Source organism: Ammodytes marinus (assembly GCF_949987685.1).
Source record: "Ammodytes marinus genome assembly, chromosome: 7".
In the NCBI taxonomy this organism is placed as follows: Eukaryota; Metazoa; Chordata; class Actinopteri; order Uranoscopiformes; family Ammodytidae; genus Ammodytes; species Ammodytes marinus.
In genome coordinates, this window is record NC_137211.1 from 25051789 (window position 1) to 25079585 (window position 27797).

The 27797-nt window shown below is 39.2% G+C and overlaps 1 protein-coding gene across 1 annotated transcript; it reads right to left on the bottom strand.

Moving 5' to 3' along the window:
- Positions 1 to 1668: 1668 nt before the first annotated feature.
- LOC307252939 (solute carrier family 26 member 6-like) lies at positions 1669 to 27797 on the bottom strand (the record flags this gene model as incomplete). The annotated part of the gene is made up of 21 exons (XM_080030761.1): positions 1669 to 1971; positions 5276 to 5346; positions 6026 to 6110; positions 6512 to 6639; positions 9729 to 9783; positions 10352 to 10486; positions 10882 to 11001; positions 16556 to 16648; positions 16910 to 16979; positions 17183 to 17289; positions 18022 to 18117; positions 18679 to 18756; positions 19742 to 19855; positions 19929 to 20076; positions 20579 to 20661; positions 20805 to 20957; positions 21426 to 21590; positions 22111 to 22286; positions 22902 to 23012; positions 23235 to 23374; positions 27670 to 27797. 21 exons carry the CDS (start codon positions 27795 to 27797, stop codon positions 1669 to 1671), a joined length of 2559 nt encoding a protein of 852 aa, XP_079886887.1.

Below are 27797 nucleotides of genomic sequence, written 5' to 3' on the forward strand. Positions count from 1 at the left end.
AGAGGTTTTACGACATGGATATGCGCAATACGGCACTTCCCTGAAGTAGAAATTGACAGAATAACAGCGAAAGTAGAAAAAAAAAGAGTTTCATTTTGGAGCATTAGCCTACAAGCAGCATCAAATAACGACAGAAGGCAGCAGTTAGGAAGGAAATAACTGCTGCGGTCAACAGCGTTGGTGTTGACTCAAAATCGCCACTAAAAAAAGCGTGTTGCTGTTCTGAAATGCAACTAAATGGGGGTGCGGGGCTGCGGGCATAATATAAGTGGTAGAGGAGAAAAAGACGCACCAACTGTCCGATAATGGTCCCCATAAAATAAATACAGGTCTGCAGAGATTTGAATGATTAGAATGTATTGGCCCTTTTAGATAGCACTATTCAAAAGGGTTTTAAAAACTAAAAATAACACATTTAGCGTTTTACTGTATGACAGCATGCGCTTGGCACGAGTGGTCAGCCCGGCCGTCAGCTGCACAAGCCGACCCGGCAGCGATCAGCTGTGAGAGCGCCCACCGTCCTGCTCCACCAGCAGATAGGAACAACGTGCCGGTTAACGGTGGAAATAAATCGCTCGCTTTTGCATTAATGACACATTAAAAGAGGAACTAACATCTACAAAGTGCGTCAAATAAATAAAATGTTAAGCTGAATGTTGTGCCGTGTATTTTTTTGTATCATAAAGAGCAGTGTATGTCTACTACATATTTAATACTTAGGCTAACATTTTGAATGAATGCAGCCCCCGTGCCTCAGTGTCCCCCCAGCTGCTCCAAGACGGAGACAACTGCCCTTATGCAGTCCCATGCAGCCCTCCTAAGTGGCCGGTGTGCGCACTATTGAATCAGCTCTCCTACTCAGTTGCACACCATAAGCTGCTCATTTTTAAGTGATTAATATCTTTATTTCGGTCTTATTTGCACTGCATTTGTATTATCTTCTAATAATTGTCCAACAAAGTCATCGGCTACCCGGCACAGCCTGCACTGCGAGTCCATGCTGTTTTCAAATTTGCGTACACGAGTTGAGAGCTGGCGTGGGATTTGAGCGTACCCCATCATGTCCATATTGATAAATGCCGAGATTTGCGTGGAAATGTACGTACACCAATTTTTCTGGTCTACGCAAGATTGATAAATGAGGGCCAATGACTCAACATGCTTCTCTATTCAAAACAAATTTCCACTTCACTTTCTGGTTTTAATGTTTTATCATACTAATTTACTAATTTTGTTGCAATGCAGTGGGTGTATTCTAAGTATCTCAACTTTCAAACACTCATTTGAGCTTGATTCATGCCTTGATCATCTTTTAGATCGCCCCATAAGATTTAATTACACATTGCATTTTTAGATTTAAGTGTGTTGACTATCTGTGCAATATCAATTATTATCAAGTGGCAAATTGCTCAGCTCAGTCCAACTGGGGTTCACTTCATCACCACACTGCACCCACTTCCAGAAGTATCGTCTGCAGTCTTTATGCCAACGTGAACAGTGTCCATCTTTTTTTTTAATATCTATTCTTGCAAGCCGATGGCACAGATCTTCTTTCAAGTCTCTTAGATAGATAAATAGATTTAGTGGGCTAAGTGACATTGTCAGTCTGGTTCAACAGTCTGATGGCCTGGGGAAAGAAACTCCTCCTCATCCTCTCTGTGTTGGCCCTCAGCAGACGGTAGCGTCTCCCTGAAGGCAGCAGACAGAGACAGGCAGACAGACAGTCCTGCGGCTGGTCCTGATGGTTCTCTCAGCTGAGCGGACCACCCTCCTTAAAGCCAACTGAACCTGCATGGTGGCGCTCCCCATCCATTTGGTGATACTCTCGCTCAGGATGCTCTCTATGGTGCAGGTGTAGAAGTTCTTGAGCACACTGAGTGGGAGTTTAAAGACTCTTAGTCGTCTGAGAAAGTAGAGACGCTGACGGGCTTTCTTCACAACGGTGTTGGTGTGACAGGACCATGACAGGTCCTGTGTGATGTGAACACCAATGTATTTGAATCTCCACCAGGGCTCTGTTTAAGCTGATAGGTTGGAAGCTCCTCTGCTGGGTCCTGCTGAAGTCCACTATAAGCTCCTTGGTCTTGTCGACGTTCAATTTGAGATTATTCTCCTCACACCAGTTAACTAGATGCCTAATCTCAGAACGGTAGGGTGGCCTCGTGATGTCTTAAATCACCCTCCAAAGAAAAGCCTTGTCCAGGCATGTGGGGGAGTGCTGGTGAGGGGGTGGTTGGTGCAGGAGGAGAGAGTGTGCTTTGGGAACAGCGGTTGTCTGCTCTGATCAACTCCTCACCTCCTTCCCAGTCCAAAAGTAGAGTTCGAAAGTTCTCATTATTTCCAACATGGTGCAGTCTGCATAGGTTTAGCAATGAAGTTCAGAGTGTCCATCAGTACAACACAGTAGTTATGCCTGTAGTTTGTGCGGGCAAAACCTGTTCAGTTGGCCTTTGGTGTACAAGGAAGAATCCATCACTGCTGGCCCCCCTTCCTGTGACCGGCCCTGCGGCTCATGGCTGGGCAGGACAGGGTGTGTGTCCTGGAGGCTGCTGCTGTGCTGGGCTGCTATCGGGAAATGGGCATGTGCTGTCTTCAAGGCATGTGTTGAGAGAAGGAGCGTTGGGTGGTGAAGTGAAATCCAGTTTTGGAGCAATCTGCAGAAATAAATCCTTACAATGCATACCTCGGCGAAAATAATACAATTAATTAATATTTAGTTTTTTCATATCAATGTCAAACTCTTCATCTTTCCCATGCTTCAAGCCCAAACTGCTTTTTATCCCTCTAATTCAACTTCCAATTTTCAACTCTTCCAGTCTGCCCTATAAAAAAGGCTCATTAATTCATTTACATTTTGGATACGTCTGCTTGCTCCCTGCTGATTCCTTGTTCCTTTTTCTCCAAACATTTCTTAAATTGTTTGAATTGATTTTTTTTAGACAAACCCAGAGAGTACCCAAAATGTATTAGATTTAAATTGCCAGTGGTTTTCCAAAATTTTACCATAATGAACAAAACCTTGATATATACAATTTGTCCATCTCTCACTCACTACGACTTCATCTCAAGCTATTTGTTTACTGCATTTAAAATGAAAGACTGGTCCCATGAGGTACTAGTATTATCAAATACTATAATTTCACAGGATGTCCCCAGACTCTGTTAAAAAATACCACAAATAACCATGGCACGTCTGCCAATGACTCTCTTGTCATGAGATAGGCCTACACTTTCATATCTTTAAAAAAAAAAAATTCTGTTCTGAAACTTAAAACCATGACTGTGTCTTTATAATTTCAAATTTCTTACCGCGTGGTTCTTTTTCCTTTTTAACCGTAATGTTCCAACCCAGATCCACGAGAAGCAGCAACTCCAATCTTTAGGAATTTTCATAGTTGTGGCCATCCACCTCTCCAGGGATCTGAGCTGTACATTTGAGACCATCCTCAATCGCCAAGTTGTCGGGGAAATTCTATATTCCGACATGCTGTAATAGAAAACTAAACTCACAGAGAATTTAAGAATTTAATTACATTTATAATAAGATAGTGTAAAGCTTCAGACTGCTAGAAATAAAAATATACGTGTTCTTAGCCTTATTTATGAAGGTGTAAAATAACCATGGAGAAAGGTGTAAAATTCAGGATCTCCTCCTCAGTATTTATTTAAGTAAATTGACAAGGCAGTATGAGAAGACAAAAAGCAAAAAGAAGTACAGAAAATGAAGTAGTAGTAGTGAAGTCCAGATCCTCTCAACATCAGGATCTTATATATAAAATTTAAACAAGGCGTCTGCTCTTCTGGCTGACGTCATCATCTGGATTTCTGGGAAAGAAGCATGACCATGTCTAGACTATTGTCCTCGAATGTATCAAAATTACAAAAGACTGGTGTTTATAACTATATTCATGTCTGGTTCTTATCGCTATCTCTATGGGAAAGGTATGAATGGGCTTTTTATCGCAAAGTCATCTCTGCCTCCCCGACTCTCTCACGAGTCTGGAGTGAGAAAAACAAAAGAGAGTTTAAATCAAGTTCAGACTATATTGATTTTTCTATTGATTATCTATTATTAATGTAAATTAATAAGGGGGGGTTATAACATCTTTTAATTAGACATATAAATGCTTACAAGACCTACAAGGTCAGCCCCCGATGGGACTGGCAATATGTGATGGTCAAACAGAGCATGTAAGGCCCCATTCAACAACAGGGGTGTCAACTAACAGATAGTTAATGTCCTCCTTAGGAAATTTGTAGTAAAACTCATTGTAATCGGAAAGGAAATTAGCAAAGAGAAACACACAACTAAGTAAATTCGTATTTATTTTTTTGCATTGAAGTACATGAATATTGTCAGGTTTTTAGATTTTCATAAATAAACCATGTAATCAGGCATTCCTTTGTGTTTGTCAGTGATTAAAAAGGCAATGTAAAAATGGCACACAAAGTTGGCCACAAAAGAAGCGTATCAATTAACAATAGGAGTTAACTGCGAGTGACAAGGTGTGTGTTGGTTTTGCGTGTCTGTTTTTGTATCATAGGTTTTTGTCATTCATTTTAATTCTGTTGTTTTTGTCTTCATGTTTTGCGTCTGCAGGTGTGTGTGTTTGCATACAAGTGTTTGCGTGTATGTGTTAATTGTTATAGTGGGCCATTATGAAGCATTTTATCCAGTCCCTTTTGGTTAAAAAAAATAGCTTGGCCTGTATCCTATAAATAAAATATACAGGAAAACGCTTGTATATTGTATTTTACTATGTCATTTTTACGTTTTGGGTTTTTCCATCTCAGATCAATTGTGTATGTGTCTTCACTCTATAATATGTAGATACCACTCAACGAATCAAGTGTCCCCTTGGCAACTTCTTCTAAACAGTTTTAGAAAGCACATTTTAAGTAATATTCTGACAAAAAACCTTAATAGTACATTTTCTAATGTGTTTTTGTTTTTGAAAAATGACCAGACATAGAGGTCCACACTTGGTCAATGTAGACCGATAGTCCACTGTTGGCATGTAGGATAGTGTGTGTGTGTGTGTGTGTGTGTGTGTGTGTGTGTGTGTGTGTGTGTGTGTGTGTGTGTGTGTGTGTGTGTGTGTGTGTGTGTGTGTGTGTGTGTGTGTGTGTGTGTGTGTGTGTGTGTGTGTGTGTGTGTGTGTGTGTGTGTGTGTGTGTGTGTGTGTGTGTGTGTGTGTGTGTGTGTGTGTGTGTGTGTGTGTGTGTGTGTGTGTGCTAAAAAGAAATCCTAAAATCCTACAAGACCAAATCATACAGGGTCTGGCGCTCCATCAGAATATTGTCCGCCGTTCATCTCTGGACTCAGAAGTGTGTCGCTGCGATCTCCTGTGAATAAAGGAGGAGATTGAGAGATCAAATCAGAGAACAAGAAGAAGTGCGATACTAAGGACGACAGAGAAGTGACAAAATACCAGCCTGATATAAAATAATAATAATAATAAATATGTGCGAGATTTTTCATTTTCTCTCCAGGGGCATCAAGTCTGAAATGAGGAGGTTAATGAGGAGGAACGGAACAGCACTGTGAACATGTTGCCCTGAATTTTGGATTAGCACGCTTTCAATCTCAGAAGTAATGTTTCTCAGTCTAACTATTTGAAAATTCTGATGTGTTCACTTTGCACCGTGGGAATTCACTGCATTGCCATAAATATAATATATTTTGCATTTCTTAAGGGCCTCTGGGGGTGAATGTTAGGCTCTTCTACTTGATCACGATATGCATCTGTGATGCTCTCCTTTTTACTTATGCCAATCAAGATTACTTCAATTAATGGAATTAAATAGATATGCACTTGAGGGAGCCCACATGCCAGATGAATTTCCAAACCAAACTTTTGCATTCCTAATTTTCATACCCACCGCATTCTTGTTTCCCCTGTTCTTGTGTGTGTGTGTGTGTGTATGTGTTTTGTTTGTGTGTGTGTGTGTGTGTGTGTGTGTCTGTGTGTGTGTGCGTGTTATCGTGCCATGCAGTCTCTATTCTTTTTGCGTGAATGTGAACTTCCTATCTCCCCCAAGAAGATAATCTGTTCCATCAAAGACTGTTTGTCATGGACCACGTCTTTGTTCTTTTTGAAGGATTTCTCCTACGCAATCCGACACATGAAGTCACGAACCGAACTAAATAATAAAGCAGAAACTGAGGAAAAGTGCCGATCTTTAGGCAGACATGCGTGCAAGCACAGGTGCACAAATGAGATTTACACACGCAATGCCCATGTGTTCAAAGCAGAGTGTAATATGCCATCACACATATGGCGACAAGACTTTTGTCCTTCCAAAATCTGACCTTTCTGTGTTCATTAAATGATCAATATTTCTGCAGTGAAGCAAATTTATTTTAGTATATTAAACATAATTTGGGAGGGTTTTAGCTTTTATATGAGCCATTTTTTAAAACCAGTGGATTAATTAAAAGTCAGTTTATAAGCTGTTGTTTCTACAAAATTGATAAGTGACAAGACTTTTGTCCGGGACTGTATATCACCTTATCATAGTCATGTGTTTTGGATGACTGGCAGAACAACACGGCATCATGGACACTGGAGAAGAGACAGGACCTCGTCACTGTCTCATTAAAGAAACCTCCGGTCTGCAGGTTGTCCACCACGCCAGCTAGAAAAGGAGAGGGGAAAGAGAAAACAAACAAACAATCACTGATATGGCTTCAGCCGCAGAGGAATTTAATACATTCTTTGTTGGGGTTGGTCCTGGTTTGGCCGGGGAAATTCCAAAGACTGGTATTAGTGATGGTGTTGAAAGTAATGACATATATGTTGATATATATATATGTTGAAACAATGTTTCTAAGAGGGACTGAGGAAAAGGAAATTATTGACACTGTTAAAAAACTTAAGAGCAAAAAGTCCAAAGACTGTCATGATATTGATATGTGCACTGTCAAAAATGTAATTGAATGTATAGCAAGGCCTTTAACTCACATCCGCAATCAGTCTCTTCAAACCGGTGTATTTCCAAACAATATGAAAACAGCTAAAGTCATACCAATACATAAAACTGGAGACAAACATGTACTCTCAAATTACAGACCCATTTCATTGCTTCCCCAGTTCTCCAAAATACTGGAAAAACTATTCCACACAAGAATTAATGAATTCATCACCAAACATAATATACTGTACGAACAACAATATGGTTTCAGAGCAAAGAAAACTACTTAATTTGCAATCATATAATTTGTAGACAAAATCACTAAGGCAATAGAAAATAAAGAATATGCAGTGGGGATATTTCTGGATTTAAAAAAGCATTCGACAGCATGTTGATCATGAGCTGTTAATAAAAAAAACTACAAATATATGGCATTAGAGGCATTGCACTGGCATGGTTATCCAGCTACCTACAGAACAGGAAACAATATGTTGAAATTCAAAATCATAAATCACAATAGCAACAGGATACATGTGGGGTGCCCCAGGGCTCAGTGTTAGGGCCATTATTATTCATTCTGTACATTAATAATATATGTGAAGTATCAAAAACTGTCAACACTATTCTTTTTGCTGATGACACAAATTTACTTTGCTGTGGAGACAACTTGGAACTGCTTCTGGATACTGGAAAAGGAATTGAACAGGATTAAGATCTGGTTTGATGAAAATAAACTCACATTGAATATAAGTAAAACAAAATTTATAATTTTGGGGAATAGACCAACCAACACGGAAAATAAACTAATGATAAATGGCATACCACTAGAAAGAGTATCTGAAATAAAGTTTCTAGGAGTATTAATTGACAAATTAAGTTGGAAACCTCATACAAATTATATTAAAGCAAAAATATCCAAATCAATAACAATACTGAATAAAACCAAAGACCTACTGAATAAAACCTCCCTGTATACATTGTACTGCTCCTTCATACTTCCTTACATGACCTACTGTGTGGAGATATGGGGGAACACTTACAAAACAAATATACATCCAATCTTCATCCTGCAAAAAAGAGCTATACGAATCATATATAAAACCGCTTACAGAGAACCAACAAATCCATTATTTGTTGAACTAAGAACACTTAAGTTTGTAGAGTTGATTGATTATAAAACTATTCAAATAATGTTCAAAGCAAATAATCACCAATTGCCTCATGGCATCCAGGAGTTGTTACAACTGAGAGAAAGCAAATACAAGTTAAAAAGAACCTGTATATTCAATAAACCATCAATAAGAACCAATACAAAACTACACTGTATTACGACAAAGGCTGTAAGTCTCTGGAACAATTGCGATGATGAACTGAAGAAATGTCCAACAATATCAAAACTAAAAAAACTCTTCAGAAACAAAATACTGAATTGTTATGAGCTGGAGCAGTGAATTACTGTTTTTGCTGTTTTCCGTTTGATGGTTTTCGTACATCGGTTCCATTATTTTATTTTGTTATTGTCAAGCCAAACTAAGCATTTATTATTTCTTGTGAATAACTATATTATTATTTGAATTATGAGTTATGTATTTGTTTCGTAGGATCCTCAGGATCCCATTTTTTTTAATTATTTTTTTTTTCCTTTTTTACTGCTCATTCGTTTTATTTTGTTTGTATTATTTTAAACATGTTCAATAAAGATTTAAATAAAATAAAAATAATAATTTATACGAATTTCAGATTTGTCTATCAGTATTTGTGGTAGGATAGAAGGATGATAAGCATACGTTAAGTGTACGATGGTAAGAAATGGAATTTAAAAAATGAGGATAAGTAGAGAACATTTTGAAACATTCAAAGTCGGAAAAATGAAATGAACTAAAAGTAAAAATAAAAACTGAGCGGTATGTTTTAATTGAACCTTGTTGTAATTCTTGGCTGTATGAATATTCTTAACAAGCTCCCTTTTCTCATTCCAGGCCGTCAACTGAGTAAAGACTAATTAGAGCTGCTTGTCCTCTAAAATAAACTGGATGGCTTCTAGCATTGTGGTTTTAAGATATTTGTCCCTGGAGAACCACTTTTCTTTTTTTTCTATCCAGAAAGTCAGACTTAAATATATGTGGGCTAGTATATAAACTAAACAAAGAGTAGATGCTTTATAAAACCAAGAACCCAACCAGCCCACCACACATCAGTATTTCCCAAACTTCCCGTAGGACCCATTACAATCTTCTCGTGAGTGACCAAGTATTACGTAACTTGCCAGGCTTAGAAAAACTTGGAATAGTGTTCTCTGGAAAACGGCGTACCAACATCATACATCAACTTCCTTCACAGGAAATGTTACAATAACATAGGCAAACAGCTAAAGCAACATCCAGTGTTGTTGAGGGAATTTAAATTGTGTGTGGCCCAGCGGGTCTGTAACATGGATGTCAAAATAAATAGCATAAATTTGTTTGTGGGATAAGAGAAAATCCCTGTGCAATTTTGACATATTATTCTGGCAAACTGTCAGGGAATCATTAACGTCTACTCGAGTCATATGGATTAGAAACTTTTGTATAATAGAAAGACAAATGGACAATCAGCCCACTGATTTAGGAAAATACATTTACTAACACTGATATGCCCAGAAAGCTCATACAGTTGTAAACAATGACTGTAATAGAGTTATCTCTGATATATTTTTATCTTTTCTGGTTAATTTCATGTAAAAAATAATGTGTGAGTAAAACTAATATGCCCAAATCAACACAAATTTGTGGAAAAAAAGTACTGGTTGATATCTAGCTCTAAAAGGGACTTACTTTGGCAACCGGCGAGAACCACCTCTATACCGATTTGACCGTAGTCTTTCCGGATCTGAAACAGACACAGAGGCACAGAGCAAAGGTCGTGCTGGGGTTTCATTTCATTACTCTGACAATTCAATTCACAGTAATTGAATGCCTGAGGGGATCAATGATAAGGAAAAGGAGGGAAGAATGGAGGACAAGTTGTAATTGTTGAGGAAAGAGATGAGAAATGCAGGGTCACAAGTGTTGGTTAAAGAGAAAGACGTTTGCACAGCTGAGATAAAAGCATCAGAAACAGTCATCTTTGTTAGTTCATTGTCTAGTTTTGGAGGACATTTCCTTATTGACTATCAACTGTAGTATGCATGTTTGTTCCTTTGAATTATGTAAAAATGTGTTTCTGGATTTGCATTTTAGATGACAAGAATGTAGAGCTCAAGAGTAACCAGTTTGTTTTGTTAAAATTTAAGGCACACATGTAGATTTTGTACAGGTAACTAATGGGATGTATTTACGAATGCACTCTTACAAAAAAGGTTGAATTCTTAATAAAGTATATACAAGCAATTTAAACATTGATAAGTATTTCCCCCTGTGTGTGTGTGGATGTGAAAATGTGACGGCCGTATGCTTACACCACGTAGCGTCTTGACTCCCACTGTGTCCAGGAAGTTGACGGGGCTGAGGTCTAGGATGATGGCTGTGGGGAGTGAAGGGTCGGGCTCAGCAAACACCTCAATGACAGCCACGTCCCTATGCTCCGTCCCCTCCTGTACGGGAGGAGACACCAGGTTTATCCAAGTCAAGTGTTGTGTTTTAGATAATAATAAATCACTATCAGAGTTCAGAACAGAACGAGACATTTGAGGATCAGGTATGGTTGAATACAGTTTCACTTGGAATGTGTCATAAAACGTTGCTGAAGACTCACTTTTTTTTTGCAGTGGCCTTTAACAAAAGTTGAGACTTTGACACTCCCTCCCTTTTTTTTCTCATGTATCTTATATGTTGTTTTGTGCTTAATTGTGTACAGCACTTTGGTCGACTGATGTTGTTTTTAAATGTGCTATAGAAATACATTTGACTTTGACTTTTGATTTCAATTGAAGTTCAGCAGGGGTTCAGTAAGAAACTAAGTAAATATAATGTCTCTGGTCATCCTCACCATGTCCACATTCTTCTTGGCCTCCTTCTTGGCTTTCTTAGCGTTTTTCTTCTCTAGCCTCTTCCTTTTGTCCTCCAGTTTCTTCTTCGCAGACAGTTGTTTGGTTATGTCTATGCCCGACTATAAGACACAGCAAAAGACAATCACACATGGTAAAAAAAAACTGGAAAATGGAAACAGATGATGATATCAGAGGATATATCTACTTTGAGCATCATCACATATTTTTCCAAACTGTTTCAAAAGCTGTATTTTATTATTATTGACTTTCTAATAATAATAATGGATTGGATTTATATAGCGCTTTTCAAGGCACTCAAAGCGCTTTACAGGGTTCCAGGTTCCATTCATTGACACACAGTCATACTGGTGGTGGTAAACTACGATAGTAGCCACAGCTGCCCTGGGGCAGACTGACTGAACCGTGGCTGCCATTCAGCGCCTACGGCCCCTCCGACCACCACCTCAAACATACAGCAGTCATACACATTCAGACGAGGCTAAGTGGCCAACCCTTGGATCATTGGCCAACCCGCTCTACCACCTAATGCAATAAACTAAGCTGATAAGATTCCTCCTTAAAACCAATTTAAACTGAAGATCCCTTTGACAAACATTGTAGAGTGGAGTAAATATTTACACCAATTGTCTGGTGATGTTTTATGTACTAAAAACAACTGGGAAGAGTAGAAGTATTGTAGAATTGGTAAATTCAATAAAATAAAGTGTAAAAAAGTATTCTAACCAGAAAAAAAAAGAATGTACAATGTTGCACAAGATGTTATTGTGTCACAATAATAGAAGTGGTGATAGATCAACATGCATTACTCTTGCTATACCCTCCTCTTATTATGGTCCTAGTAATGAAACACAAAGGTTTAATAAGCCAGTTTAGCCAGTTCAGTCAGTCCAACTAGATTGAATCATCAAAACAAATATAACCCTAATCCAAGTAAGCAGGTGTGTCAGGTAGCAGGCTGAGAAAAAAACATCTCATGCTTTATCACTAATAAAGAAACAACCACATGACACATACAGTGGAGGAAATAAGTATTTGATCCCTCACCAATTTTGTAAGTTTGCCCACTTACAAAGAAATGAGCGGTCTATAATTTTAATGCTAGGTTTATTTCAACAGAGATAGACAGAATATCAAAAAGAAAATCCAGAAAATCACATAAAAAAAGATAGAAATTATCATGCATTTCATTGAGTGAAAACAGTTTTTGATCCCCTACCAATTATAAAGAATTCTGGCTCCCACAGATTAGTCCTTGTGTTTTAAAAAAGTATTCCTAATCTCAACTAGTTTCCTCTATAAAACACACCTGTCTCAACTTGTTACCTGTATAAAAGACACCTGTCCACAGTGTCAATAAATAAAACTCCAACATCTCCATCATGGGCAAGACCAAAGAGCTGTCTAAGGACATCAGGGACAAGATTGTAGACCTGCGCAAGGCCAGAATAGACTATAAGACCATTGGCGAGAAGCTGGGTGAGAAGGAGACAACTGTTGGTGTGATTATTCGAAAATTAAAGAAACACAAAATGACCATCAATCTCCCTCGGTCTTGGGCTCCATGCAAGATCTCACCTTGCGGAATATCAATGAGCATGAGAAAGGTGAGGGATCAGCCCAGATCTACACAGGAGGACCTTGTTTATGATCCCAAGGAAGCTGGGACCACAGTCAGAAAACCATTGGCAACACACTATGCCGTAATGGATTGAAATCCTGTAGTGCATGTAAGGTCCCCCTGCTCAAGAAGGGACATGTACAGAACCGTTTGAAGTTTGCCAATGAACACCTTAACGACTCAGAGAATGCTTGGGAGAAGGTGATGTGGTCAGATTAAAACAAAATCATGTTCTTTGGTATCATAGTGACTCGCCATGCTTGGAGGAAGAGGAGTTCTGACTATGATCCCAAGAACACCATCCCCACAGTCAAGCATGGAGGTTAAAACATTATGCTTTGGGGGTGTTTCTCTTCTAAGGGGACAGGTGGACTTAACTGCATCGAGGGAACTATGGATGGGGCCATGTACCATGAAATACTAGATGACAACCTCTTTCTCTCAGCCAGGTCCGTAAAAATAGGTTGTGGATGGGTCTTCCAGCAATGACCCTAAAAATACAGCAAAGGCAACAAACGAGTGGCTCAAGAAGAAGCACATTAAGGTCATGGAGTGGCCTAGCCAGTCTCCGGACCTTAATCCAATAGATCTGTGGAGGGAACTGAAGCTCAAGCGACAGCCTCAAAACCTTAAAGATTAGGAGAGGATCTGCAAAGAAGAGTGGTCCAAATATCCTCCTGAGATGTGTGCAAACCTGGTCATCAACTACAAGACACGTCTGACCTCTGTACTTGCCAACAAGGGTTTCTCCACCAAGTACTAAGCAGGGTTTTGATAGGGGATCAAATACTTATTTCTCTCAATGAAATGCAAAATAATTTCTATCTTTTTTTTTATGTGATTTTCTGGATTTTCTTTTTGATATTCTGTCTATCACTGTTAAAATAAACCTAGCATTAAAATTATAGACCGTTCATTTAATTGTAAGTGGGCAAACTTACAAAATCAGTGAGGGATCAAATACTTATTTCCTCCACTGTATGCTCATGAAGCCTATGTGCTTTTGCTTGAGGATTCATTTTTGAAGTAAACATGAAATGAAAAACTCAACTCTTTTGTTTGGATCCCAAGTGCATTCCTTGATGTTTGTTTGTTTCAAACTTTGGAAGATTTCCACTAGATTGTCTCATATTAACTTTAAATCATGCATTTCATTTCATTTCATGCATCCATAATTCATATTCAAATAACTTCAGGATATGATCTTTACATGGCAAATATGGACATAACAAGGAGAGATGATAACAGCAAGAAAAATTAAATATTAAAATATGGTTTCTGTTTAGCAGCCTCAGTGAGATGTGCAGTAGAAATAGTCTGCTACTGACAATATATACCTCCAAATAGGGTGATTTCCAACAAACCAAACAATGGAAAAGAGGGTTTTTATCTCAAAAGGTAGGGAAAAGATACTGATGTCTTACAAGCGTGTGTGCTGGCAAGCTTTAGTGCTTTTTAATTATACATGACATACACACTGAAATATGTGACAGCTCCAGTTATGCCAGGAATTTGCAAAATAACTAAGTGTACTGCCGCTCACAGAAAGTTCTCACCAGTCAGAGCCTTAACCAAAACACCTCCCAGTACAACACCAGACAGCTACAGCAGATTGCTAGCCCCTTTTTTTAGATAAAGATTTCCATCCTTTGTACAGTGAATTTCAGTTTTCAGTCCCAAGATGCAGTACAAAGAGTTTCAAAAATAACTTTGTTCCTGCGACTATCACTGAGTTGAACAACTGATAGCGATTTTTGCACATAAACGCAATTATTTATCCTTTTTGTCAGCACTATTTCTTTGGTTTTCTACCTGATTTTATCCTGGTTTCATTCCAGTCCAGAATTATTTATTGATATTTATTTCTCTCTCTCTCTCTTTTATTTTCTGAATGGTGGAACACTGAGGACTCCATACTGAGTACTCTTATCTTTTTTCCAGCAGCCTGTAATTCATGCTGTTTTATGTTAAAGTTTGTTTTGTGATTGCAATATGTAATCATCTTGCTGCAAAATGCATAGACCCAAGGGTATGAATAGAGCAACCTTACCTTATCCAACCTTTTGAAAGGGTGCACAGATGCAATGTATAATTTAAGCATACCATTTGTATATTTAAAATCACATAGTAGGTCTGATAGTAGTTCTGAAGTGTGTAGAAAACATAATTGGCAATCAGTAAGGACAAATGAGGTAACAGGAAATACAAAGAAAAATTATCATCGGTCAGCAACAGCCAATCAGATTCTCATTGTTTGTTTTTGTGACTTGCGTAGCCCGAATAAAATGTCTGCCGGACAGTTGCAAAGTGGATGAGGATTTGATTATTGCCATTGTAGTGTATTATGTTACTAAACATTTTATATTAAGGTATACTGCTTCAGGAGGACACGACACAGAGTTGGTCTCATCTTGTAGGGACCAGGAGAGGAATGTGTATTGCTTAAGTTGAGGAAGCCAGCAGGCTGATCTGGAGATCATTTAAATTTCACACAAAGGGAGACTCGGAGATGATCCTATGTGGGGGGCAATTTAGGACAGCCTGGTTAAGAGTAAACAGCTAATTTATTGGCCCCTGGCTAAAGGATTGTCCTAAAGTTACTGAATCAGACTTCTTAGTGTCCCACGGGATATCGCCTCTAGGGATTGATTAACACAGATGTCCTCTAAACAGTATAGGTTGGAGTTAGTTAGGGTCCACCAATCAGGAGTTAGGAGAGGCGGAGCTTACTGACCTAAGGACCAATCAGCTCACTTAGATTTGCAGGTTAAAGGCCACCACAATGCAGGAAGAGACATGTCTTTTAGCTTACAGGAACTCTTCATAGCTTTTTCTTTTATGCATGTACCTCTATTAGTTTTTTGGCTACAAACACTTTAACTTTTTATCGGCTTCGTTTTGACTGCAGGATGAGTTTTGTTGTTTAAATAAAATAATTGTTCCTGGGACCTCCTCATCTGCCTCAAACTGCGTCTTCTTCCATTAACCTGCTACCAACGCCGTTTTTCTGAGTAAAGGCCGAAAGATTAACAGCACCATTTAAGCCATCTGAAAAAAAGTATAGCGTCTTAAAAACACTGATGTAATGATATTATGGAAAAAGTAATTCATGCAATAATGTATGATTTGGCTCTTATACCGTCTCTTGTAGCATTAGAACACCAATTGATGTTATTGCAGCATTATACACAAGTGCAACCCATTAGTCTCTGCATCTGAAAACAAAGCAGTAAGTTGGCCCAAATTTCTCCATTTCCCACTACACACAACAAGTCTACAGTGGACTGATGTAGCAGAAAACACTTTTCCTGCCAGATCCTAAAATCACCAGAATGCATCTGGTGGCAATGTCTCACCTTGTAAACAAACTTGCATCCTCTGCCAGCCGACAGCAGCTCAGTGAGAGCTTATTTGTGCATGGAAGACTAGAGAGAAAAGAGCCACCCTTTGGCTTTGACATTTTGACATTTTAATGAATGAGACTTTTCCATTATCTCCCTCACTTATTCGATCTCAGCCTCTCACCCTGCCTCCATCTTTTGTCATATTTCTTCTACCTTCCCTCGATCTGTCTTCCCTTTTGCCCCAAAGAGACGCGAAGGAAGAGGGGGGAGGGAGAGAGAAAGGGCACAGAAAAGGAGGGGAGGGCTTTAATCAAAGTAGAAAGGAGAGGAAAATATGGGGGGATGACATTTTGAACAATGTATGTCACGATCTTGATGTTTGAATCAGTCAAAATGCCGTGTCATTGATTACTGTGTCAGGAATAGTGTTTGGAAGAGAAGTTCATTTCACAGACATTGTGACAAGGGGGATTGTTGCAGGAGTTGGTTTTTTCTTTTCTCTGTGTGTGGTTGTGTTGAGTTTAACTAGATGTAAATCTAGGTTTGTATCTTATACTTTTCTGTTTCAGTGTGTATGGTTGATTTTTTACTTTTAAACCTTATTCTTTGAAGACCTGTTTGACTTGGTTTTAGAGTTAAGCTAAGTTTAAGGGTGTGTGTGTGTGTGTGTGTGTGTGTGTGTGTCATCACCTTCTCTCCAAGGGCCTCTTGGTACATCTCAGCATTGGCAAAGTAGAGGGTGGCAGAGGAACGGAAGATCAAAATCCCTGGCACCTGCCTCACCTAAAATCAATTGGTCCTTGAATGAGTTACTCAATTATAGTGGGAAATAAAGAACTAACATTCCCTTTCTATTATCATTAACAAAATACTTTTATCAGAGATAACTGGACGCTATTTAAATGTTGTTTTGCCGTAATCGAGCAGCCCTACCCACACCGCTGCAATATATTGACTAAGTTGGCAACCCTAATGCTAACATGCAGCCAGAGCTTGATCACCCTCACTTTCTGCTTGCATGTTATAGACAATAATGTACCTTACCTGGTTATATTCCTCCTGCGGCCTGTACACATCAGTGTCTGGAACCTGCCCTAGTATGGAGTACGTAGGCCTGGAATACACACAGAACAAACACAATTTGTAATAGTTTATGTTTAGTTGCGGTTTGAGAGAGAGAATTATTTAATTAATTATTGGGTGTGAAGATTGATAGCTCTAGCTCTTGTCAACCAGACACACCCTTTCCACTGAACTATTAGTGTTTATTAGTCTATAATAATGGGTGTGTGAGAGAGACAGCTCAAGGTTTCCTACAGCTGTGTCCTGAAGATGACGGTGAGCATGGAGAAAGCGATGGAAGCAGCCAGTCCCAGGTCAGGGTTGAACAAACAGGTTAGGACGAAGGTGACCACCCAGACCAGCTGGGGACAAAGAGAGAAATAAAGTGATTATGTAATAAGACTAGATACCGTCAATTATAACAATGATTACACGTGACTTGTTATACAGTATGTTTTTATTAAAGGTGCAGTGTGAAATAAAAGTGTATTTTGGCAGCATCCAGTGGTGGACAATCTAGATTGCAACACTGTTTCTACGCCACCACCTTCAGAGAATTTAAAGAAGCTGAAGTGGCCTTTTAGGACAAGAAGCTAGTTACTGAAGATGTCAGCATCCACCACAGCCTCAAGTGTGTATAAATAGTGATGAGGTGAATATGTATTTATTTATTGATTTATTCTATGGAACTTCTTCTTTGTCTTCCAACAGGTGGATGTCCGGTTAACAACCACTACAAATAAAAATAAGTCGGGCCGTTAAGTTTGTCCGTTCTGTGTTACTGTACAAACATGGCGGTGCAACATGGCTGCCCGACCAGCTCCAGTGTAGATATAAAATGCTCATTTTAAGGTAAAAATAAATAAGCAACTTTTTATATCCTATGCTGGAGAATTTTGTATTGAAGAAAGCACTTTTCCTCAGAAAAGAGTATGACACATACAGCTTTTGAAGTGCTGTGATTTCAAACGACATTGAATCTACAGAGAAGAAGATATGCCCATCAGTGCAGTACATCCTGTTACCAAAGTATGAATGAATCTTATCTTCCCCACACATGAATCATGCCCTTGTCTACTTTTAAGTGCACTCACCATGTCTACTTTGTTGCTCTTCCACAGTGCAGGGATGTCCATGAATTGCTTCATCATGCCATGGAGGTTTACGTAGATGATAGCGGCCAGCACTGCCTGCAAAGTGAGTCCAATATAGCATATTTTATATATAGCGCTACGGTTTCAAAGGCCTCAAAGATGAAGGTGAGTTAGTTTATGTGAGACAAACCTGTTATGTGGTTGTGCAAAGCATTTAATAATTGATATCACTTACTTTCGGGTGAGAATCTCATTGCCCCTTTGATATTATTTTTATTGTTTTGCCTTTAGACTGCCCTTGTTGTCTGTGGATTTGTATACCTTTGCCTGTGCTACAGATTACAAGTGTGCCGACGTAAAGTAAGCCTAAACCCGATTGAAACCCTGTACTCAACCTGTTCTGTGAGTCTGCTTTGTGGGTCCATCCATGTATGGTTCATACTTAGAGGCTCATAGTTAAACACTAATTATGCTTCAGAGCCTGGAAACCTGTACTTTGTTCAACTGAATGTATTCAAGTAAAATCAACGTGATTAATTATTTCCAGATGTTTTTATTATTATTTATTATTATTACCACATTAACTCTCAGACTTGGACATGTGCATATGCTTGGGCACAGATATGAACACTCCCAGGCCCCACATGGATAAAGTACCTTGGGCAAATCTTCAAAGAGGGCTCCAATCCAGAGCGTGATGATAAGGATGATCATTGCTGATAGAGCCCCAGCAACCTGCAGTGAAGGGAGAGGGAAGGTAGAGGCATGAGGAATGGAGAGAGAGAGAGAGAGAGAGAGAGAGACAGACAGAGACAGAGAGATAGAGCTTGGAAAGTACTTGGAGTACATGGAGTGCTTAAGGCAAGACACTGCAAAAAAAGCACTGTTAAAAATTGACCAGTGCTTGAAGAACAACTACATAAGGGAAGAATGATGCAGTGGTTGTTAGTGTGAACTGGTACATGCTGATGAGAGGAGTCAAGACATGATGGGTCGTTAAGGCCTCTCCTCCCTCTCTCCTCTGTAATAGGCCTTAGCTGAATTAATGGTGTTGTCAGACTAAATTAGTTTGGCCTTTCAGTGAATCTGTGTATGTGTGTGTGTGGACTTCAACAATACAAGACAAAATCGATTCCCTAAGTGTTTTTAAATGATGCCACTAAACAGAGGAACGTTAATTATGACCAACTATGACACCCCGTTTAACCTTTAAGATTTGCACAACTTTATAAGTGCGGGCAAAGTGAGAAGTTGGGATAAAGAAAATACTGGTCTGAAAAGGTATCTCATTCAACGTCCTTGTTAATTTTTAAAAGCATAAACACCACTAGCATTTTTCAGAAATGTTGTGACTGTTAATGCTTTGTTAAAATGCTCAGCTGTGTGGGGAAAAAAAACAAAGGAGAAGGAGCAAATATCGTGCAAACCTAAAACAGCTTTAAAAATGTAAGGTTATATTTGTGCATCAGTATGATATTGGCCAAGAAAAGTAACATATCAGATGTCAGATCTGTTGATTAAAATGATAGGGCACAGCTAGACAGTTACATTACTAAATGACAAAACACAATCTCTATTGACAAGTTCACTTAGATGTTCTGTCAATTTTTGCAACCATACCTATATTCTCTGCACACATTTATCTTAACCATGCCTCCATGATGGAAAAGAGAACACTCCCACAATGCATCGCTCCAAGGCACTTCTCAGTGGTACCAACCTGAGTCTTCCCTCCTGTGCTCTCCTGAACCATGGAGCGAGACAAGGAGCAGCTGATGGCAAAACACTGGAAAAATCCTCCGACCGTGTTACTCAGACCCAAGGCGATTAGTTCCTAAAGCCAGAGAAAGAATACACGTGACATACAAGTAACCAACCATAAAAATAAAAATCAATCCACTCCCTACCTGGTTGCTGTCCACCTTGTATCCATATTTAAGGGCAAAGATTCTTCCCAGTGAGATAACGACGCCGTAGCCGACCACAGCCTGAGCAAAGGCGTCCCCAATCACCTGACCAAACAGGGACAACTTTGGGACAACAGGCGGCTGGAGACTGGAAGACATGGAGAGAGTAGAATACATTATCCCATTACTCATACTTCACTTCCCTTTGATGTTTATGTTTTTGTAAGTTATATTTAAAGCTCAATCGAAAACTAATTTGAATTTAAATGTTCTAAAAAATAAACTGTGAAGCCAATCTGTTTTGGAGAAACAATTTGCAAGACACCATTACGAAGTAGCACAAATGTAAAAAAAAAGAAAGAAGTGATCTTGTGAATAGCAGGACTCAAACTATATATGGACAAACATATGCATTTGATTTGGCACTGTCTATTAAAATATATACTATCTTTTCTTTTTAATTACTCAAGTCCTCCGACTAACTTTTCTATTACAGTAATTTGTGCATTTGTATGTTTTGTTCACAAATGTTTCGTCATATATAGGTTGTATGTGCAAAGTGTATATCTGGCCTGTATTAATAATTATAAAACCTTAATTTTCCCTATTTGTAAACAACACCCATTTCTGTACGTTTGCTGTGGCCTCACCCCGAGGGAATCGGTCCGACCACATCCACTCCATATTTCTCCTCCAAATTCACTTGCCAGGAGATGACTGTGGCAATCACAATCTGATGAAACAGATAAATAGCCGATGTTGGTAAGTGGAATAGCTGGGGCTGGAATAGTGTGAGCTTATCTTTAGGAACAAACTAACAAACTGTCCGTAGAGAATACTATGGAGTACATTCATTCTGTATTTCTGTATACTCACGGCAAGCAGGTCCACAGGTATAGGAATGGGCAGTTTTTTACTCAAGTATGCGTTGAGTTCCTTAGTGAGGATGAGGCCGACTATAGTGACGATGCTGGTCACAAGAGTGCCAACATTTGTCTGTGGAATGAGATAACACACCTCCAACACAGTCTGGAAGGAAGATAAATAACATCATTATTGTGTGTGTGTGTGTGTGTGTGTGTGTGTGTGTGTGTGTTTTAATCCTTACTCAATACAATTAAAACAACATGTATAACTTAGCAGCTGTTAAAGCTATAGTGCGTAACTTCTGTCACCCCCATGAGGAATTCTGAGAAATTACAACATCACTGTCAGCGCATCTACATGAGGTAAGCCTTCAGTGATCGAGAATGGATATTATTCTGCTGTACGTCCACTGAAACATTTCTGGGACGCTTCTTGAGCTCCTGCGCCAGTGTCGGGCCAGTTTTTAAACACTGTCATACTGAATAATACAGCGAGAGTTTTGTGGAGCTGATAGGCTTGATCGACTTTGTTTCAGCTCATTTGGCAATGGCTTGAATGTAACCCACATTGATTTAATTGAAACAGTTACGCATTATAGCTTTAATGGCTGTGACATGTGTTCTTTCTTACATATAACAACGAGAAGGCTCCGCTGTGTCTCACAGGGTTGATGCCAAAGGTGTATTTGAGCTGGGACACAATGGCATGGATGGCAGCCCCTGTTGTGTAACCTCGGACCAGGGGCTCAGACAGGTAGGTCACAACGAAGCCAAAGTGAATCAGTCCAAGCACAAGCTCCACATATGACACAATGAAAAACATATTGAGATATACTTTAACTAAGAGGGAGAACAATCAGGAATAACCCTGTCTTACCATCTGTTTTATCCCAGCAGACCTAAGCTATAATTCTTATTTAGTTACAGTTTGACCTTCTAGCCTGGTCTGTTCACATAGTACATATACTGTATATTCACATGCATTCAAAGGTCAGAAAATACAGCTCCCTTTCATACTTTTAAAGTGATCAATAAGTTATTGAAATTTATCTTATGGAGGCTAAAAAGCTTTTTTATTGACATGCATTCGTCTAGGCAGGATTCAGGCTTTGAGTATTTTTACTGCTTTTAAATTGATTCGTTGATGTTTTCCTTTATGACTGCTTGAGGCTATTGATGGTTATGACAGCATATCCGTCCGCTCAAACAAGACATAAAAGAGAACTGACCAGATTTTTCAGCACATCAGAACGGGGTTAATTTTCCCGCATATGTTTGACTTGTAGATCAGAATTTCCAGGTTGACTCTGTATTACCTGAATTAATCCAGACAGGCAAGTGACAGCTGCAGCCACCCGGACCCTCTCATCATCGCGGGCTAGAATATCAACTATACTGGAGTTGGTCGTATTGTCCCATATCATGAAGGATGAGTCTGGGGCTATTCGCTCTACCACCCCTCCCATCATCACACACGTCACCGCAAATGTTCCTGGAGAAGGGACACATGTGGTGATAAGTGACAGAGAACAAGTTGGCACAACTGTTACTATTTGCCATTCTTAGTATTTAAGGAGAAGTAAGTGATGTGGTTCCTTTAGCTAACTTCCTGTCAGTGACTGAAGTTAGCAGTCCCCTCCCTCGTCCCTACATCCCCAGCACATTAACGTGCAGCCGTTTTTGTCAGATAGTGCCGCGATGGAGAGCAGCGAGTCATTGTTCACAGGCCCAGAGACCCGCCTCTTTATAGCGCTCTGTCTCCTGATTTGATAAAAACGAGCGGGATCCTCAAAATTGTATCTGGCAATAACTGCAAAGCTGAATGACTGGGAGAACTGTGTTATGCGCTGTTCATACTGTTTAAGTGATTGCTGTATGAATATAGAGTGATTTAACACTTATATAAACAATAATATATCACTTTAATTCTCCTTTAAGAACTCACTAGTCACTACATATGAATGCTAAGTAATCTCAAAAACAGATAATTAGTTCACTCAAATGTAGGCAATCTTTCCTTAACACTTAAGAGTTTTCTTAACCTTTCTAATTTGTACAGTGTAAAAATGACGCATTACGCAGATACATCAAGTGTTCAAATACAAACCGACTGAGATGTGCTTGGAGGTGCCGAAGATGAAGTAGATGAGGACTGGGGAGAAGGATGAGTAAAGGCCAAAGACTGGAGGAACAGCTGCTAGCAAGGCACAGGCCATTGCTACAGGGACAGCAGAGGTACAGTACTGATTAGAAACCAGCTATAACAAGGAAGATGTTGATGTTGGAATTAATTTGAAGAAACCACAGCAATGCATACCTGCAGATTACTATTTCAAATGAACAAATTAAAACAAACATATATTCCCTTTAATTATTCTACCTGTTCACCCCCTCACTGCATCTCTACTCTCTACTGTACTTCCTGAACTTCCATCCTCACCCTGCGACAACTGCATGATCCCCACACTGAGTCCAGAGATCAGGTCACCAAGGTAGTTGTCCCTGAGAGAGTATCGAGGCAGCCACGAAAAAACAGGAACACTGCTCAAAAAACAGTTCTTCACCCGGGGGCCAGAGCACCTGAGTTTGTGTGTCAAAGAGAACAAAGAGAGAGAGAGAAGGGGGATATGTTTTGATATCCCTGGTGGCGGTTAGTGTCTTGTTATTAATTTTGAGTATTGTTGTTTGACAAATTTTTTGCCACTTTTGACGTCTTGACGACAACAGGGCCGCTCATAAGGGGTAGAAAATGGGAAGGCTTTCTAGGGCCCAGCCACTTGGGGGGCCCATGGTCTTTAGAAGTCAAGAACCTAACTAAGCTAAACTTTATTTTTAGATATGTTTAGATTTGTATTTTTATGTCAATATTTATTCAAAGTTGGGTGTTTACACAGAGCCGCGGCCCCGCTTACAGCCATTTCAAAAGCCTGGCCCAGAGCCAGCAGCTGGACATGTTTAATACTAAGTGTCGCCAGAACGTCTGGACAAAGAAGAAGGACTTCTGGTCAAAATGTAATTGTTTGGCCACAATGATGTATCCTTCATTTGGCATAAAAAAGGAGAAGCCCCACTGTCAAACATGGTGGTGGGAACCTAATGCTCTGGGGGGTGTTTTTCAGCCAATGGACCAGGGAACCTAATCACACTAAACGGCACCATGAAAAAAGAGCAATACATCAAGATTCTCAAGAACAACATCAGGCAGTTGGCAGAGATACTTGGCCTTGGGCACCAGTGGACATTTCAGCAGGACAACAACCCAAAGCACACAGCAAAAGTGGTAAAGAAATGGTTAACGGACAAACACATTAACGTTTTACAGTGGCTAAAGATCAGGGTGATGACAAGGAGACCCTCGGACCTGAAAGAGTTGGAGCTCATCGCTAAAGATGAATGGGCAAAAATACCAGTAGAGACATGTTGAAAAAGCTGGCCAGCAATTATAGGAAGCATTTGATTGCTGTAAGAGCCAATAAAGGCCTGTTCTACTGATTATTGAGAAGGGTATGAATAATCTTGGACATGCCACTTTTTGTTCAAATTAAAATAAAAGCTTTTTTTCCACAATGATGCCCCTTGTACATCGTCTTATTATCTTCTGGGAGAAGCCTGTGTCATTTCCAATCAAGAACCTGGACTGGGTACCACATAACTGATCTGAGGGGAAATGGATTATCATTTAATCCCTTATACAGCATATGCCTTGAAGGTTTCCCACCTAGTTGTGGCCAAGGCTTGGGATGTGTTAATCTAAAAAAAAATATACATTTGTTCTCCCAGAAATTGTAGGATATTTGAGCCCTGCATCCATTTAATTTGAACTCTCAAAAAATAATCTAGTCTTGAATAGCTTTTTTAAGTTTGAGTAACAGTAAAATCAAGTATTTGATTAATTCAGGTGTCTCCATATATTAGATGTAGTTATTTAATAAAATGATGCATTACTTTCCTTTACTGTACTCGGACAATAACTGTGGAAGCATCAAACCCAGATAATCAGTAGAAAAGCAAGAAATGTTCAAATTTTTTCAAATTGAGCATAGCCGAGTGTAACTGTTTCAAACATAATCCATCCTATAAACCCTTTGTGTGCCAAATGGTGACAAGATTGGGTTTTGATATTAACCAGTTTTGGCTGGATTATATTTCCTGAGTCGTTCCTACTCTTGTGTCTGGGTGTGGCTGGGAAAAGTATTTGGACCCCATGAAAAAACAGGTTGGGTACCTTTTGTAGTTCTACATTCTTATAAAGAGGACAGGCTAGTTACTCTGTAATTTTCCTGGGTCTACAAACAGATTTAAATTCGCTCTCCCCATAACGTACAGTTTTGTGAAAAAGAATTTGCCTTTGGGGACAATAACTTCTAAAGGCTTTGACATAAGTCTTCAGGATGACACGGCCAGCCAGGTCTGACCAGTTTTTCACAAACCTGGCCAATTGACCAACCAGCCGGGTCCTACCACAATGAAGCTGACGAGCAGCATCATCCTGTTTTAATTTTTGCCGTAACCACCAAGATCCTGCTTTCTGTATGTGTGAAGAATTTTGGTGATTTTTAAGTGTTATTTATTTCAACAATACCACCAAAAGATTTCAAATTCTTTATTGTCATGTGCAGACATACAAAAAGTGCAATTTTTGGTGCAGAGTGTAAATATAGCTTATATACCAGAAACTAGTGCAAATTGTGAAAAAACTGTTTACTTTAGTGAATACTAATGAAGAACAATGTCTCTGTGTGAACTTATTATTTTGTATGGATCTGTTGATCTGTTAAACAATTGTGTTAGTGTAAGGCTATCAAAATAAATTGGTAAGTATGCTGGGCTAAGTCAGAAATGTGCTACTATTTTAAAATAATAATGAGCCCTTGCTCCCCAAACTGTCCCTGCAAGTCCCTGGTTGTTAAGATAGTTGGTCTCTCTAAAAAGACATGTATGTGTTTATTTAGGGATGAGTGCACTCACACACATTGATACGAGTAAAGCATGGGTAAGGGGGCCCATTGACTGGAGGTTTTATGGGGGCCCAGCCTTTTGTGTGGGCAGGCCTGGACAACAAAAAGGTTAATACATGATCTTGTTTCCTCTTAGACTGCCTGTCATGTGTGTTTTGCTAGAGCTCACCAAACAATGCAAGGGGTTATATGAGTGAATAATACATTTCTTAGTCAGAGTCCTCATGTAATCATTAAAGAACAGAATTCTCACATTTGGAAGGACTTTACTTCCTGCTTTAACATGGATGTGGTCCTGACCCTGTTAATTTCAAATACTTTCTGATATTAAAAAAGTATTTTCACACATGAAAATAGTCTCTTGTGATTGTTTTAAATACAAAATTTGGACAAAAGTGGAAAGTTAACTACCTGCATCCTCATTTACCTGCATGTTGTATCTATTTGATTTTCTGACATGCATACCACATTAAGTAAATGTAGTAAAATTAAGAAATCTGGTGTTTGAAGGCTAATTCATTATAGGGGAGAGTGGCTTAAGTTGTGCAACTTTTCACTCAAAGTGACTTTAAAGTAAGGCCTTGACAGTAAAGTCTCCAACTCAAATATGTACATATATTTCAGGGTGTTGTGCATCCCTGGCAATAAAAACTTTGGATCTGGAATAAACTGTTGAAGAAATATAGCTTTCGGAAAAAAAGTTGTCTTGATGCACAACTTGCCCCCAGTGTGGTGTAAGTTGTGCGGTTGGAGAGAATACCATGGGGTGAATTGTGTCATTGCTATATATCTCATAAACTGTAATGCAAGACAAATCCATTAGACAATTACTTATTTAAGGTTTATTTAAAGTAAATAAAGTAAATAGTTGACAAAGATTGAAGGACAATTTTCTTAAACAAGGCCTAGCAGATCTAATGGTTTTACCTGCAAAGCTCACAATGACAAAGTCACCATCATCATCTTTCTGGCCATCTGAACTCTCATCAGTGGTGTCGTTAAGTGGAATTGAGATGTCACTCTCTTCTGAGCTACTGTAGACAATCACTTTCTTTTGGTGACCAGCGTATACAGCCATGCCACTGGCACAACTCTCAGAAATGTACTTTGCACTAGTTGCTCCGTGCTTGTGGAACCAACTGCCACCTGACAAATGTGATTCCCCTACATTTCTGCCTTTAAATCAAGGCTCAAAACCCATATGTACACCCTGGTGTTTCCTCCCCATTAACTATCTTACCTCTGCACTACTATCTGTGTTTATGTGGATGTATGGGCTTTACGTCTTTTATTTTGATTATTGTTATTTTACCTTCATTGTTTACCTACTGAATGCACTATGTACAGCACTTTGGACAGTGCAAACTGTCATGAATGTGCTTTTATAAATACATTTTACTTACTTACTTACTTATAACTCACCCAGGCCCTTTGGCACAAATCACCCCATCCCCAGAATTTTGGATAATAAGCATGATGCAGCAGTTTAGGGCTGACATCGTGCTAACTGTATAGACTCAAAATGTAGCATACCAAAGCACTAAAACATGTGTCAAACGTTTTCAAACTTGTCTATAATTGTTCAGACACAATAATCAAAAAACCTTGATCATGGACATTTTACTTTGAAAGGCAAAACAGTTTTTTGAGCTTAAATGTGCTTCTTATTCCTTGTGTCTCCCTTCTTTACAGGATGAGTCAAATGGATGGCTCTTCTTAAATATGTGGTCACATTTCCAATTTCTTCCACGGTTTTCTAGAAACAAGGGGTGGAACAACTTCCAAAATGCACAACTTAGGCCACTCTCCCCTACGAGAAAGGTGCTATAATTTATGTTTTTAGGTACCCAGGACTTTTTGTAATTGCTTAATGCAGAACATCTCTGAATACGTAGAGAGAGATACAGTAAGTTTTACCTTAGTGAATTTTTGACCTTCTGAGACAGAGGCATTTTTGAGTCTGTTTTTTCTGCCAGTTCATCCACTGCTCCTTCATCCAGGATCTCCCTGTGCACACTGTAGTGCCGTGGTCTCCTCTCCGCCAT